Source organism: Lepidochelys kempii, chromosome 1 (assembly GCF_965140285.1).
Source record: "Lepidochelys kempii isolate rLepKem1 chromosome 1, rLepKem1.hap1, whole genome shotgun sequence".
NCBI lineage: Eukaryota > Metazoa > Chordata > Testudines > Cheloniidae > Lepidochelys > Lepidochelys kempii.
The window spans coordinates 162314243-162328982 of NC_136380.1; the positions used below are offsets into that span (position 1 = coordinate 162314243).

General features: G+C 37.5%; 1 protein-coding gene across 5 annotated transcripts in view; it reads right to left on the reverse strand.

Annotated features, from left to right (window-relative positions):
• Window positions 1–2343: 2343 nt before the first annotated feature.
• DYRK1A (dual specificity tyrosine phosphorylation regulated kinase 1A) overlaps window positions 2344–14740 on the reverse strand; it is a 133413-nt gene continuing 121016 nt past the window's right edge. For 4 of the 5 annotated variants that reach the window (XM_073360893.2, XM_073360901.1, XM_073360912.1 and 1 more), the window contains 6 exons: window positions 12382–12668; window positions 10217–10363; window positions 9668–9808; window positions 9078–9384; window positions 8608–8732; window positions 2344–5591 (listed from right to left, as the gene is read on the reverse strand). In XM_073360893.2, coding sequence (XP_073216994.1) covers window positions 4974–5591; window positions 8608–8732; window positions 9078–9384; window positions 9668–9808; window positions 10217–10363; window positions 12382–12668 — 1625 coding nt within the window. In that variant the 3' untranslated portion in view covers window positions 2344–4973. The remainder of the gene's footprint in view (window positions 5592–8607; window positions 8733–9077; window positions 9385–9667; window positions 9809–10216; window positions 10364–12381; window positions 12669–14740) is intronic. The other variant, XM_073360921.2, reaches the window with a different exon arrangement.

A 14740-nucleotide genomic window follows, 5' to 3' on the forward strand; every position in this document is an offset into this window, starting at 1 on the left:
ACATATAGATTTTCTCTTCAATGCCATTGTGCTAGGTCCTAACCCACTCCCAATTCAAATCTCTCCTAATGACCCATTTCTTCTCTGAGACCCATAAGCACAAACCCAGATGAGTTAGATTGTTCTCTCTACACAACCTTTAGAAAAGTAGGAGCTGTAGTTTATATTTGTATGTATATCTTCTCCTCTAGCTTACCCAGTGTATCACATCTATATTTGTCATTCAGCTCTCTGGGGCAGGTACCGTGTTTGTGTCTTATGCAGTATTGTGCATGTTAGTGCTTCATAATAAATCTATGTACAGTATTATTCGTTCTAGAAATCACAATCACTTAGGTCTGAGGGGGCCAGCATATTTCACACCACTATCTTGGAGAAATGTTATGGAAATTAAACAAGTGCCCTAAGCAGGTTTAAAAAAAAAAAGAGAGAGAGAGAGAGATGGAAAAATTAGGAATTTAAAGGTAATCATCAGGTGGACAATAAATGCTAATTTCTAAAGATCATTAGAAATTTCTTGATATACCCAACAATGGGGTGATTCAACAGGACCCAATCAAACAATGGTGTGCACAGATCACCTATTATCCTATAGAGACGATGTGTATGTCTGTTTGTCTGGCAACCATAATATCCTGTAGAATTCTAATATTTTGATGTGCACCTCTACATCAGGATACATTTTACCACACAGACATGCTGAATCATATATAAGAAACTGGTGATATTGATATTATAAATTTTGCATGCATGCTAAGTTTATAATTATATACCATTTCACTTTACGAGTTATTTGGTTATTTTGGAGATGTAGATATTTCCATGCTACCTCAAAGTATACCACATTCTGATTAAAATAATATCATACAAAAATAAATACAGGACATATTAAATGGATTAAAACTGGCTAATCAATATATCTCAATATAACAGTTAATGGGGAAATCACCAACAATTGAAGGTGTTTCTAGTGAGAGATTCAACAGGGATGGCTTTCAGCTCAAAAGTTATTTCAATATTTTCATCTGTTATCTGGAAGAAGATATAAGATCATTGCTGATAAAGTTTGCAGACCACATAAAAATTGGTGGCGTGGTAAATAAAAAGGACAGGTCATTTCTACAGAACTGGATTGCTTTGTAAACCAGGCACATTCAAACATCATACATTTTAAAATAGTCAAATGCAAAGCCATACTCTAGTAAAGAATATAAGGTCATACTTACAGGATGGTTGACTGCATCCTGGAAAGCAGCAACTCTGAAAAGAACTTAGGAATCATTGTGGATAACCAACTAAACATAGTTTCCAGTGCAATGCTGTGGCTAAAAAGCCTAAAATGCAGTCCTTGGATGGATAAACAGGAATAGGTATAAACAAATAGGAGTAAGGTGATATTACCTCAGTATATGGCATTATTAAGACCATTACTGGAACACTGTCTAGTTTTGGTATCCACACTTTAAAACGGATGTTAAAAATTGAAGAAAATTCAGAGAAGAGCCACAAGAATAATTTGAGGTCTGGAAAACATGCTTGGCAGTTAGAGACGTAAGGGGCCTGACCAAGGCAGCTTATTAAAGAGAAGGTTATGGGGTGACTTGCTCACTCTTTACGGGGGAGATGTCTGAAACTAAATAGCTCTAACCTAGTAAGCAAAAGCATAACAATATCCCAATACTGGAAGCTGAAGCTTGACAAATTTAAACTGGGAGCCAGGAGAATAATTTTTAAGTGTGGATAATTATATACTGCTTACCAAGAGATGACAGAGAATCTACATCTCTTGAAACCTCTAAATCAAGACCAGAGGTCTTTCTAAAACATATATACTAACTCAACAAAACGATATGGGCTTGATGAAGGAATTACCAGATAAAATGCTATGCCCAGTGTTATGCAGGAGGTCAGACTAGATCATTATAATGGCCCTTCTGGCCTTGAAATCTATCAATTGGTTTATAATCGTAGGAGCTCCGAAGTGCATGTAAGAAGATCTCTGTAATATTCTGAAACTAGTGGATGAGAATATAAACAATTCTGAAATTAAAAGCAATACTATATGTCAATTGGAATCAAGCAGAGATCAAATGCATCAGTGTTTATACATCAATGATTTATATATCTTGCTGTTTCAATTAAAAACTCAAAATGATCTGTTACGCCTCCAACTTTTACTTCTGTAATTTTTTAAAAGTCTGTGTCAATGTATCTAATATTTACATATTTTACTATAGTTATACCTACCAAACCAAGGTTTGGAGTAAGTTAATTGCATAGGAAGATATTACTATGTTTACATTTTTATCTTAAATTACTTTTTAAAAAGCACAGTAAAGAGTCTGAGGACAAATTATTCAACTGTTTATCATACATAAGACTGCATGACTATAATACAAAGGGCTTGTCTTTTTCATTTAACGTTACAATATACACAGCAAGTCCGGACTAGATCTTACAATCTGAACACAGGTATTTAACCTTTTCCATGCTGTTTATGTTTACAATGCACAGAAGTCCTGTAACCAAACTGTGTAGTAAAGCACACAAAACTGGACTGTAACATAACACAGTATGCAGAAGCATTGGATTTTATTATTTTTCTTTATGTAAATATTTTTTAAACGGCTTTAATTTTTGGTGCTTGCTAAAGTGTGGCAACCAACACAGGAAAAATTACCCATATTTTATATTACTTTTATGTTTCTAGACAGCAGTAAGTACTGGATTCCTTTTTATATTGCTAAACTCAGTGCTCTGTTTCTAAGATGACAGAATTTCAATTGCTGTAAACTTTTCTAAACTACTGAGTTCAAAAATACTTTCATTCACAGGCTTGACATGTCAATACAAAAGAAATATGGATCCCTTGATTAAAAAAAATTGTGATTTACAAAAACTGATAAACCCCAAGTACTCATTTGCATTTACACAGTATTCAGCTGCTGTGTTGCCATTGTTAAGTATAAGAAAACAATAAAAAAACCTTGTTAAAAAAAAAAAACAAAAAACCACAACTGACTTAGCCAGCCACATGGAATTGACCAGTACAAGTATGCAATATTCTTCTGCTGAATTACCTTTTTAAAGGGCTTACTGGCAGAGGTAGATCACTGCTTCTGTAATATCTAATGGGCAAACATTGTTCTGGGATGGGTAATTGCTGAATTACCCTTATTTTTCACTTTAATTCACTGAGTTTTTATTCCTAATATTTATAAATCTTTATGTGGGCCCATAAATTTAGCAACTGCCAAGCTGACTGTGTTATATTAAGGCAGCATAACCCAAAAATTAGGCACCTGTTAAATACAGCCTGCTAACTTCAGGTCTCTCATGAGCTTTTTGCTTTACTCATACTATTGTTTTGGACCTGTTCATGCAATTAAGGTCTTGCCTTCAAGTTCACATTTATGTTAATAGGGAATACAAGAATCAACTGCTGGTTTCATAGCTTCTGGATCTAATGTCCCTTTTACCTTCAGAAGCCTGAATACATTTATAATGTAACAGATGTTACAGTCTTGAATTAGATGTCAATCTATTATGTTCAGTACACAGATTGCTGTAAATGTATTGGCTACGAATTCAACAACAGTTCCAGTTTTGTTTAAGCAATAGTACAGCCATAATTTTCAACTGACATTTAAAAATGGTCTAATTACACCTTGTGTCAAAGTGCAAAACTGCTACATTATTGGTTACAGACATCTATGTGCTATAAAAACAGCTTTGGTACAATAAATTATCAAAAAAGAAAATAAATTTTTGTAAAATTCACAGCATAATTGTGAGGCAAAAAAGCAGTCACATAAAATTCTGCATTTTTTTAAAATGTTCAGAATGAACAGAAGACATATTTGTGCAGAAGTAATGGTGGAGAAACCACGTGCCGAGAAAAAGCAAAAGAAAAAAGTAAAAAAGCAGGAAGGGACACAGTTGTAGCTATTTCCATCAAACGCAAACCACTACTTCTGTGACCTTCAACCAATAAGGAAGTCAACTTTATGACACACGCAAAGTGACCTTGCAATACCTTACAATAAGTGGGTCACAAAAGTCTATTTTAAAAGAAAGGCCTCTTGAATTACCCATTCTCTGTTTTCAGCATTAAGGACTGTCTGCAAAAGCATGTCCAAAAGTGATTGCATCTGAAATGGTAGGCTCTTCTAATTTAAGAGTCCAAATCCATAAGGCCAAAGGTTATCCCAAAGACCACCACTTAAGACCTCCCCAAGACTGGCCAGGATCAACCCGTTGATTGCTTCTCAGTGCACCTTAGTTATGAGACCAGTCATATTCCAATACTAGCTGACTGTGGTCTCTAAAATATGAGACACACAGAATCCCATTATAATTGCTGCTTTGATCCTCAGTAGATTCAGATAAGGAGAGTTCTGATCACCGCCATTTAGCATGCTTAATGTGCCTTACAAACTCCTTTACAACTGTCCCTTTTTACAGCTGAATATTATATATTGTGTAATCTGAAGGTCCCTCTTCCTTACAGTACTCCATTTCTGTGCCCATGTGTATTTGGGGAACTTAAAAAACCCATATTACTCAATCCCTCCCCGCCAACCTCAAAGGGTCCTTTTATGTAAATCATGTGCAGTGCTTTTAAAAAAAAGAATTTGCAACTAAGACCAACGTTTGAACATTAACCCCTGTTGAAGGAGATGAAAAAATAAATTTATGACTAGGTTGTAACAACTTAAAATGGGGAAAGGGGGAAGCAAAAGGTGAGACAACACCTCTAAGCTATCCATTAAGGTGGGTTTGGACATGGCTCTTAAAAAACTTTCATTGTCCCTTTGCAATCTTTTTCAAGTTTAAAAAAATAGTCAGCTTTGCCCTCCTGTAGCGGTTCAGTGAGTTTATCTCCTTCTGATTCAAGCAGCTTTGCACTTTGTTTTTTGGAAAAACACCACTTCTATAAAAACACACAAGAAACAAACTTAGTTTCAGTTTAGTCACGAGCTAGCCACAGGACTTTGCTGAACACAAACTCCTGTCATGGGAGACTCTTCTCTATCAATTCCTTGCCTCATTGCAAGGTGTCCTTCAGTCATGTAATGAGCAGGACCTGTATTAGCAGAAAACTGGTATGTTGGATGTCCAGCTAAGCCAGTCTCTTGGCGTGGATTAGAATAGACTGTTAAATTCATGTCCATAGCTCCATTTTGTCCGAAGTCCAAGGTATTAGCAGCCACTGGGCGGTTCTGATAGGCTTGATTGCCTTGGTTACCGGTAGAAGAGGAAGATGTAGAGGAAGAAGTAGTTGAGGAAGACAGAGATGTCATGGAGTGGTGACTATGGCCCACCTCCATAGAATCCTGGGTGGAGGAGCTATTTGTTGGAGAATTGTAGACCCTTGGCCTGGTCCGGCTACCCAAGGCTTGCTGTCCATGATGATGGTGGTGGGGGTGGTGGTGATGGTGGGAGCTATTCCCATGGTGGTGATGTAATGCATTCTGTTGCTGAGCGGATCCATGAAAGGTGGTTTCTTGAACTGGATGGGTTTCAACGGTGATCTGTGTAGGAGCTTCAGTGCTTGTCCAACCAAGTGGAGGAGGAAACTGCTGTCGAACCTATGAGCGTAGTTTAAGAAATAAAAAATTTAATCAAATATGTTTTATATACCATTTATACAAAGAGCTTAAAAACCATTAAAATTTACGAACATTAAAAAAAATATCTAAATTTTAAGTAGCATAAAAACTGATAAAAGTACAAATTTAGAAATATTTCTAATATGCTTTTCTAAATGTATCTTTGGAAAAGAAAAACTAGGACAGAAACTTAACTTAATATTGCTGATACACTCAAGAAAAAAAATCCAATTATGTGACCTTACTGCAAAAGTTGTAAAAAGCAAATGCAGAGGCAGCATTGTTTAATGGTAGTAATCAGTAAGTATGTGTTTACATAGAGCCTAGCACAACAGGACCCTGATCTCTGACTGGGGCCTCTAGTATTGAAAAACAAATTATTAGGACAGTAAAAGCAGTTTTATCTGGCATGTTGGGGGAATGGGGGTTGCTGGTAAGTGAAAAATGCCGGTTAACTAAGACGGAGGGAATTTGGATGTATGAGGGGGTGCGGGGCTGGGGCACGGGAGGGGGTGCGGAGAATGGGCTCTTGGAGAGAGCTCAGGTGTGCGAAGGAGCTCAAGGCAGTGGCCTGAGGTGCGGGCTCGAGGCAGCGGGCTGGGGCATGGGAGGGAGTGCGAGATGGTGGATGCGAGAGGCCCTCACCTCAGGCGGCTCCCCGCAAGCGGCAACCTGTCCTGGCTGCTTTATAGAGCTTTCCAGTTGGTGAAGTGCCAGATAAAACAGCTTTTACTGTAATTAATATTATTAGACAAGTATGCTGTAGTTTGAAGCTTGCACTGAGATGTCAATAGCATCAGAAGAGTATTTAAAACTCTACCAAAATATTAGCTAATAAAACTGATTTCATAAGTTTATTTTCATAATTATTCCCCTCACCTGGGAAGAAGTAAAATTACTCCTTTTATAATAGTGATGGCAATACAGAGAAGCTCTGTTTTTCCACTAGCTTTATGTTGTAAAGTGATGAGCAGCAGTGGCCAGTAAACTACTACATTTTAGTTTATTCTTTTATCAGTAAACCAAGTGGACATATACTCATTTATATTTTTAACCAAGACCATAGTTCAACAAATAATAAAAGCAACAAAAAATACTACTACTACTTTGCACTTGTATAGTGGCTTTCCTTCAAGAACATTAATATGCCTCAGAAACATTAATATGTCTCAGAAACATTAATGTCAAATGAGGATAAAGAAAGAAACTGACGCACAAGTTTACCTGGGGACAGACCCTGCCACTGCAAGCTCTGTGTGGGTTCTCTGCAATACTGTTGTGACCTTGGCACAAAAAGCAGGTGTGTGTTAATAAAGACTGTGACTGACTCAAAGTTGGGAGGTATTGCCAATACAGAAGAGGACCGGAATATCATACAAGACGACCTGGATGACTTTGAAAATTGGAGTAATAAAAATGGGATGAAATTGAATAATACAAAGTCCATGGTCATGCACTTAGGGACTAATAACAAAAATTTTTTGCTATAAGGTGTGGACTTATCAGTTGGAAGCAACAGAGAAGGAGAAAGACCTGCGTGTTGATCACAGGATGACTATGAGCCGCCAATGTGATGCTGTGAAAAAAGGCTAATGCAGTCCTAGTATGCATCAAGCAAGGTATTTCTAGTAGAGAAACAGAAGTAGTAATACTATTATACAAGGCACTGGTGAGACCTCACCTGGAATACTGTGTACAGTTCTGGTCTCCCTGGTTTAAGAAAGATGAATTCAAACTGGAACAGGAACAGAGAAGGACTACTAGGATGATCAGAGGAAAGGAAAAGCTACCTTATGAGAGGAGACTCAAACAGCTTGGCTTGTTTAGCCTAACCAAAAGAAGGTTGAAGGGAAATATCACTGCTCTCTGTAAATACATCAGAGGAATAAATATCAGGGAGGGAGAGGAGTTATTTAAGTTAAGCACCAATGTGGACACAAGAACAAATGGATATAAACTGGTGATCAACATTAGAAGAAATCAGTCAAAGGTTTCTAACCATCAGAGGAGAGAAGTTCTGGAACAGCCTTCCAATGGGAGTAGTAGGGGCAAAAACCTAACTGGCTTCAAGACTGAGCTTGATAAGTTTATGGAGCGTATGGTATGATGAGACTGTGTACAATGGCATATTGCCAATCTGTGACGGAGAGCAGCAAATATCTCCAACATGTGGCAATGGGACACTAGATGGGGAGGGCTCTCAGTTTCTACAGAGAATTCTTTCCCAGCTGTGAGGCTGGTGGGTCTTGCCCAGATGCTCATGGTCTAACTGACCACCATATTTGGGGTTGTTTGAAGGAAATTTCCCCTCCATCAGATCGGCGGGAACCCTGTGGGGGGTTTCGCCTTCCTCTGCAGCATGGGGCGTGGATCACTTGCAGGTTTAAACTAGAGTAAATGGTGGATTCTCTGTAACTTAAAGTCTTTAAATCATGATTTGAAGATTTCAGTAACTCAGCCAGAGGTTATGGGTCTATTACAGGAGTGGGTGGGTGAGATTCTAGAAACTAGATGATCATGATGATCCCTTCTGGCCTTAAAGTCTATGTTCAAACTGCTCTTTGGGATGGACTGAAAGATTTATGACTATTTGGATTCTCTGGTCCTTAACAGGGAAATGGAAGAAAAGCTTCAAGAGCCCTAGATGCTTTCTGTTGTTGGCACTCCCTAGTTAGGGAGTGGGGGATCTTCCCCCTTATAGCTGCAGGATTCCCCAGTACTTAGACAAATTATTAAGGCTGCTGGTACTATTTTGGCCGAAGTGACTTACCCAAGATATTCACAGAGGATTATCTGTGGAAGAACTGGGACTAGCAGAATCCAAGTCTTCCAACTCCCAGTTCCATGCCTACCCCACCCTTTTTCCTCATTTCGAAGTGTTAAGTAGCATAAATCTTGACATTACAGGATAGTTTATGGATTCAATCTTCTCAAAATATAAAAGCCATTGCATTTTTATAAATGCATCAGGGAGAAGCTCTGTTCAAGAGCATACCTGTGGACTGTGTGTTTCACAGTCCATAGCTTGGACAGCAGCAGTGAAGTGTCCACCACTGTGTCGATGCTGATGTGTAGGGTCTGACCGAGCCCTTCCACTGTTGCTTATCCCAGAAGATCCGCCTATAACAATCATAACACAAGCAGTAATAGAACATTAGCAATATTTACAGCATTCCATAGAACAACTACATTAGGAACATAATCTTAGGCTTTTATCTTGAAACAATTTATTCCTTATAAAGCAGAAATAGGTCTAGATGAAAAAAATTCTACTGGATTTTTAAGTTATAGGTTGTAGTGGAAAACTATTACGAATTTTTTAAACATTTTTGTTTTTAAAAAGACAGGCTTTCGGAAGTGAAAAAATGAAGACATTTATATGGAAAAATTGCTGATTTGAAATTTTTTACAATATTTTCTCTTTCAAATAATACTATCTTGACAATTTACTAATGAGAAATGTACCTGAGCTTGAAGATGTGCTAGAGGTGGTTCCTGAAGACTGTGACTGCTCCATGGCAGGACTCGTAGACACACTGTTACTTGTATTTGTACCTTCATCTGCTGTTTTCTTAAAGAAACTATGCTGCAGGGCATAATAAGGTTGAATTCGGGTTTTGGGGTCATAATCAAGCATCCTTAAGATGAGGTCTTTGAACTTCAAGTAGTCAGCTACAGTATGACCCGATTCCCCAGCACGCCGTCCGCCTGGTCCCCCTGTTTCAACTCCAAGTATATTGTGAAGTTTACGAGTTCCTGGTGGTTTGTACTCCTGTTGAGAAGTTAGCAGTTGATTGTCATTCAAGCTAAACTTGACATTATCACCATTTAAATAAATCATAAAAGAAAAAAATCAGTCAAATGAAAGTCGGGAGTTCTTTGTCAGTACTGAGAACATTAATAGATTTAATTTTCAAATCAATTCCATCACACTGAATAATATTAAACAGTGTTAAAATTAAGTCTTCAGAAGAACAAACATTTTAAAATCAGTACAATAGTTACCACAAACTTATTTAGAACACTCCATCCCTTAACTCGGATACCTAACCTACCCTTTTTCCATCTTTGGTCTTCTTTAAGTTCCAAGTGCCATCTGGCAACTTTTCAAAGAACTTTCTTGCTTTTGGTGCTTGGTCAAGAATGTGAGCAGGTGCTATACCCAGAACTTCCACTATTTTATTCATTTGATCCACCTGGTTCAAAAGAAAGAATAGTTATTGCCAAATTATTTACTACATTTTTTTTTTTATGAGATGAAATCTAAAATTCTAGGTAGACATGTGGGAAGAAAACTGGAACTACCTAAAAAAGCTGTTGAGTTACAAATCAGCTGTAACATTTGAGAATATTAATTCTTATGTAAGAAGCAAATACACAAATAAGTACAAGTATCAACATTTGCAGAAATCAATACATTATAATTTGATATAAGCAATCTTGCTTTAGACTCCTGTCAAAAGATATTCCTACAGCAAAGTTGATGCCAATTCTTAAACAATTAAACAGGCTTCCTCTAGGTGTGCCTTACAATTAATTAGATCAAACTCCTGATTAGAAAGAATGAAGAATAAGATCACTTCTACCATTGAGAATTTACACACCTCGTTTGCTCCACTAAAGAGAGGTTCTCCAGTGTGCATTTCTACTAAAATACACCCAAGGGACCACATGTCAATTGCAAGGTCATAAGGCATTCCCAGTAGCACCTCTGGAGATCTATAAAAACGACTCTGGATATATTGGTATATCTGAAATAAACGCACAGAAAGATAATGAACAATTTCTGAAAAGTCATGTCCTGATTTAGACGTTAGTGACTTACAAGAACTTTACCACAGAAAAGTATTTTTGAGGTTGGGGAGGACGAAAAGGGAAGTCTGAAAATGTAATAATAAATATAAAAATCAGAACTTGTATTTGAAGTCTCAGATATTTACATATCAACACTTAATACCATCACTCTCCTGAGCCCCAACATCTGCTACACATCTTTTAAAAATAGGGCTTTACTCAAAGTGATTCTTTTTTGTTTCTTTAAATTAATCTTTAAGAAAAAATAGGATTTCTCCCAATTCAGAGTAATATCCTCCTCTGAATATCCTATTCAGATTTCTGTTGGGTACCCGCTGTGGGTGGGGAACATCCTTCTTCACACTCCTCCCAACACTCAACCTTTGCAAAGAATTCTTAATCTTTACAAGTAAAATTTCAAAAGTGCCTAAGTGACTTGCAAGCCTAAATGCCATGTTCAAAAGTGATTTAGGCACTTAGGAGACCAAGTCCCATTGGCTTTCAATGAGACTTAAGCTCCCAAGTCACTTAGATGCTTTTGAAAAATTTCTCTCTACAGGATTCCTAGTCATCTGTATGACTGACACCCATGTTTTAGAGCTGTCAGGCAGGGAAAGGTTATTATGTATTGTGGGATGCTTCTTCACTGACTGAATGCTATTCAGACAGTGAAGAACCTTTCTGCACACTAGGATATATTGGGATGCAATAAATATGCTCTGTGTATCTTGAAATAATGTCTATGAGCAGACTGCCATTAAAAATTAAACTAGGTGGAGAGTCCAATTCTTCCTCAGGAAGGGAGAGGCTTTTGGCATCAGCCAAAACAACATTTATATACTTATCTACAATTATAGTAAATGGTTTAATACAATTTTTTTTTTACTGTACATGAAATTAGTACTCACTGAAGGTGCTAGATAGATAGCCCTGAATACTGAAGTCATCTCAAAACACATACAGCATAAATCATGGAAATTAAGTTTTCCTTTGCTGCCCAAGCAATGTGCTTCTATTCTAATCTAAAGGAACCATCTCCAGGACATAGGGTAATTCAGGCCCCTATTCCACAAACACTTGAATGCATACACAATTTTACTCACAAATAATCCCATTGAAGTCAATGCAACTACCCATATGAGTAAAGTTACTCATATGCTTAAATGTTTGCAGAATTGAGGCCTTCGTCACTAAACCCACTCAAGTTTTTCTCTTGGGAAAGACTCTCAAGAACATGGCCAATCAGTGCTAATTATGGTGGTGGATTCTGTGATGTGGACTGAACCACTGAACAACTATCAGATGACAGTGGCTCAAGTTTTTCACCCTGGAACTGAATTTCAGCTAGCAAAGTAGATGTTAGAAGTTCCACACACCATCACCAATCCCCTGAGCTACCCAGTATTCCCAGTCTACCACTTATTTTCTTCTATTCCTGACAATGAACACACTTTATGACAAAAGATTAATGTTATGAAAATGGTGTTCTCTCTCTCTCTAAATATTTTTTTTAAAGTTACCTCAAAGCTCTGAGAGAGTCTGGTTGGCCCCATATTTAAAAGCCAACTATTCTAATGTTACTACCAACAAATATCTTGAATGTTTTCTCTTACTCATCCCAAATAAGTAATATCTTAAAATAAAAAAAGGAAATACAAACACAGAAAAAGAAAATACTAATGAAAATATTTAATTTATTACCCTTGTACTATATTAAGCTCCTACTGTTAAATGAAGATGTCTTCTGCATTATGAAATAGCATCAGGAAAATTAACTGGGAATTTGTTAAAGATATTCTTTTTCATATGCACTCTTATGTTGCCACATCATAAAAACAAATGAGTGTTTCATATTAATCAACATAAGCAAAGCTGAAATCGGCAATGATCAAGTGTTAGGATTTGCTAAATCTCATCTTTAAATATTCCTCAAACTTCTAATTTGACAAAACATTAACATTTATGTAACACCCACCCTCTGCCCAAGTTGGCAAGAACTGCCAAAATCAACAATCTTGATAGCGCTTCGTTTGGGGTTACAGAGCAGGATATTCTCAGGTTTTAGGTCACAGTGAATGATACTAAGTTCAGGAGTCGCAAGGAAAAGCAGTGCAGTGCACATCTGCTGTGCAAACTTTCGTGTCAGGTTCAGTGAGACACCTCTGAAGTTGGTGTTTCGCAACAGGTCATAGAGGTTGTAGGACAGCATTTCGAAAACTAAACAGAGATGGTTTCGGAACATGAAGTGGCGTTTCAAATGCACTAAAAGAGGAAAGAAAATAATTTTACATTAGAAGTACATATTCACTGTGATAACTAACAAATGCAAAAATACAACAAATTATTACACAAGGTGCTTCATGTACCTTATAGGGTCAACTTCCAACATATTTATTAAAATAGGTACTAGTTAGTGATATTTTCTGACTATAATTATTTATTGAAAACAGTATGCACTTAACACCTCATTAATCTGATTGAAATGATTACATAAGGAGGTGAAATAAGAAAAAACAAAGAAGAGACATTCACAGAAAGGAAAGGAAGTGAGTGATGAGAATGCAATAAAGTGAAAAATGGGAAGGGATGCCAAGTATGGATCTGCACAGCATGTGAGCTATGGAGCTATAACAACGTGATCTTAAAGGGACTTTTATGATATGAATATCTTTATAGCATCTCCCAGGTCTAGGAGAAACACATGCAGGCTGCCTCTCCAAAACATACATTTTAATTATTTTAATAATGGGAAAGTATAAGATATCTGCAATCATTCAGCCAAGAAGAAAAACAAAAGTAATTCTGTTTTCTGGGGAAGAGACAATGGAGTAAAAAAAAAGATTAGGCAAGATTACTACCATCTAGAAATGGTTTCTTGAGTAAAGTTGTAACTCTCAAAGGAAGTGGTCTCTTGCCTTTCCAGAAGGCAGTATTAACAATTTTCACCAACAACTCCTGCATGATTTAACTAACCACAAAATGTGTACCATGCAAATCACAGGTTACAGCCTTCCAAAATTTCATGGAATAAAATGGGCCAAAATCCCCAAGGCATCACTCACATCTGTCCCATTTAGACATTATGTCAGTCTACGAAAAGCATCCAATCTAGTCCAAATCTAATCAATTTTTATCCATGGAGCAGGAAAAAAAGTTCACCTTGTTAACAATCTGATTGAGTGGAGGCAAAAAAACAGTTATTTACCTTAAAGTAACTGTGGTTTCTCCAAGCGGTGTTTTCTATATAGGTTACGTTATATTTTTGGTGTGTGCGCGCCCAGCACACTTGACACTGATTCTATCAGCCAGCAATTATTTGTTATTTGTATTACTACAGCACCTAAGAGCCCCAGTTATGACACCATACAGCTCACTGTATTTTCCACTGAATGCATCCGATGAAGTGAGCTGTAGCTCACGAAAGCTTATGCTCAAATAAATTGGTTAGTCTCTAAGGTGCCACAAGTACTCCTTTTCTAGTTATGACACTGTGCTAGATGCTGTCCAAACACAAAACAAAAAGACAATCCCTGACCCAAGAAGTTTACAATCTAAGTATAAGACAAAAGACAACAGATAAATACAGACTGACCGTGGAGTACAAGGAAACAAGAGAACAATACTGGTCAGCATGATAGGCAGTGATTTCTGCACACCAGCTGCCTAGCCATTGTCAAGGTTTTGGAGGTCTCATGGCAATGGAGAGTGTGCCCGGTGTGAGGGGCAGCATGGGAGAAAGCATGAAGGGGCCTGTCTGAAAATTTAACAAGTGGGTGATGCAGGCTGAGCTAATACCAAATGAGAGATAATAGGTAAAATGAGACTAGGTTGTAAAGGGCCATGAAAATGAAGAGATGCAGCTTATGCTTGATACAAAGAAAACAGGAAAGCCAATGAAAGCATTCAAAGAAAGTGGTCACATGATCAAAGTGACCAAAAAAAAAAAAAAGATCTTTGCAGCAGCATTCTGAATAGATCTCAGTGTGCCAAGATTATATTTGTCAAAGCCAGAGAAAAGGATGTCACAGCATTCAAAACAAAATGATGTGAGCATGGACGAGAGTTTTAGCTGTGCAGATAGATAGGGTAGGCCATGTCTTGGAGATGTTACACAGAAAGAATCTGCAAGACTTAGCCTGGATGTCAGGTTACAGCGTCTGTTGGAATAGTGCCTGCACCCTGAATGTCCTTTTGTCTCCAACGGACAGCATAAAGGGCAGAGCCACCCCAACCACCCCTCAATTTCTTCATCCTATAGAATCTTCATGTTAATAGACTCTGCAGTAGCAAGGAACAGGGAGCACGAGGGGACAGGACAGGACACAGAAATATGA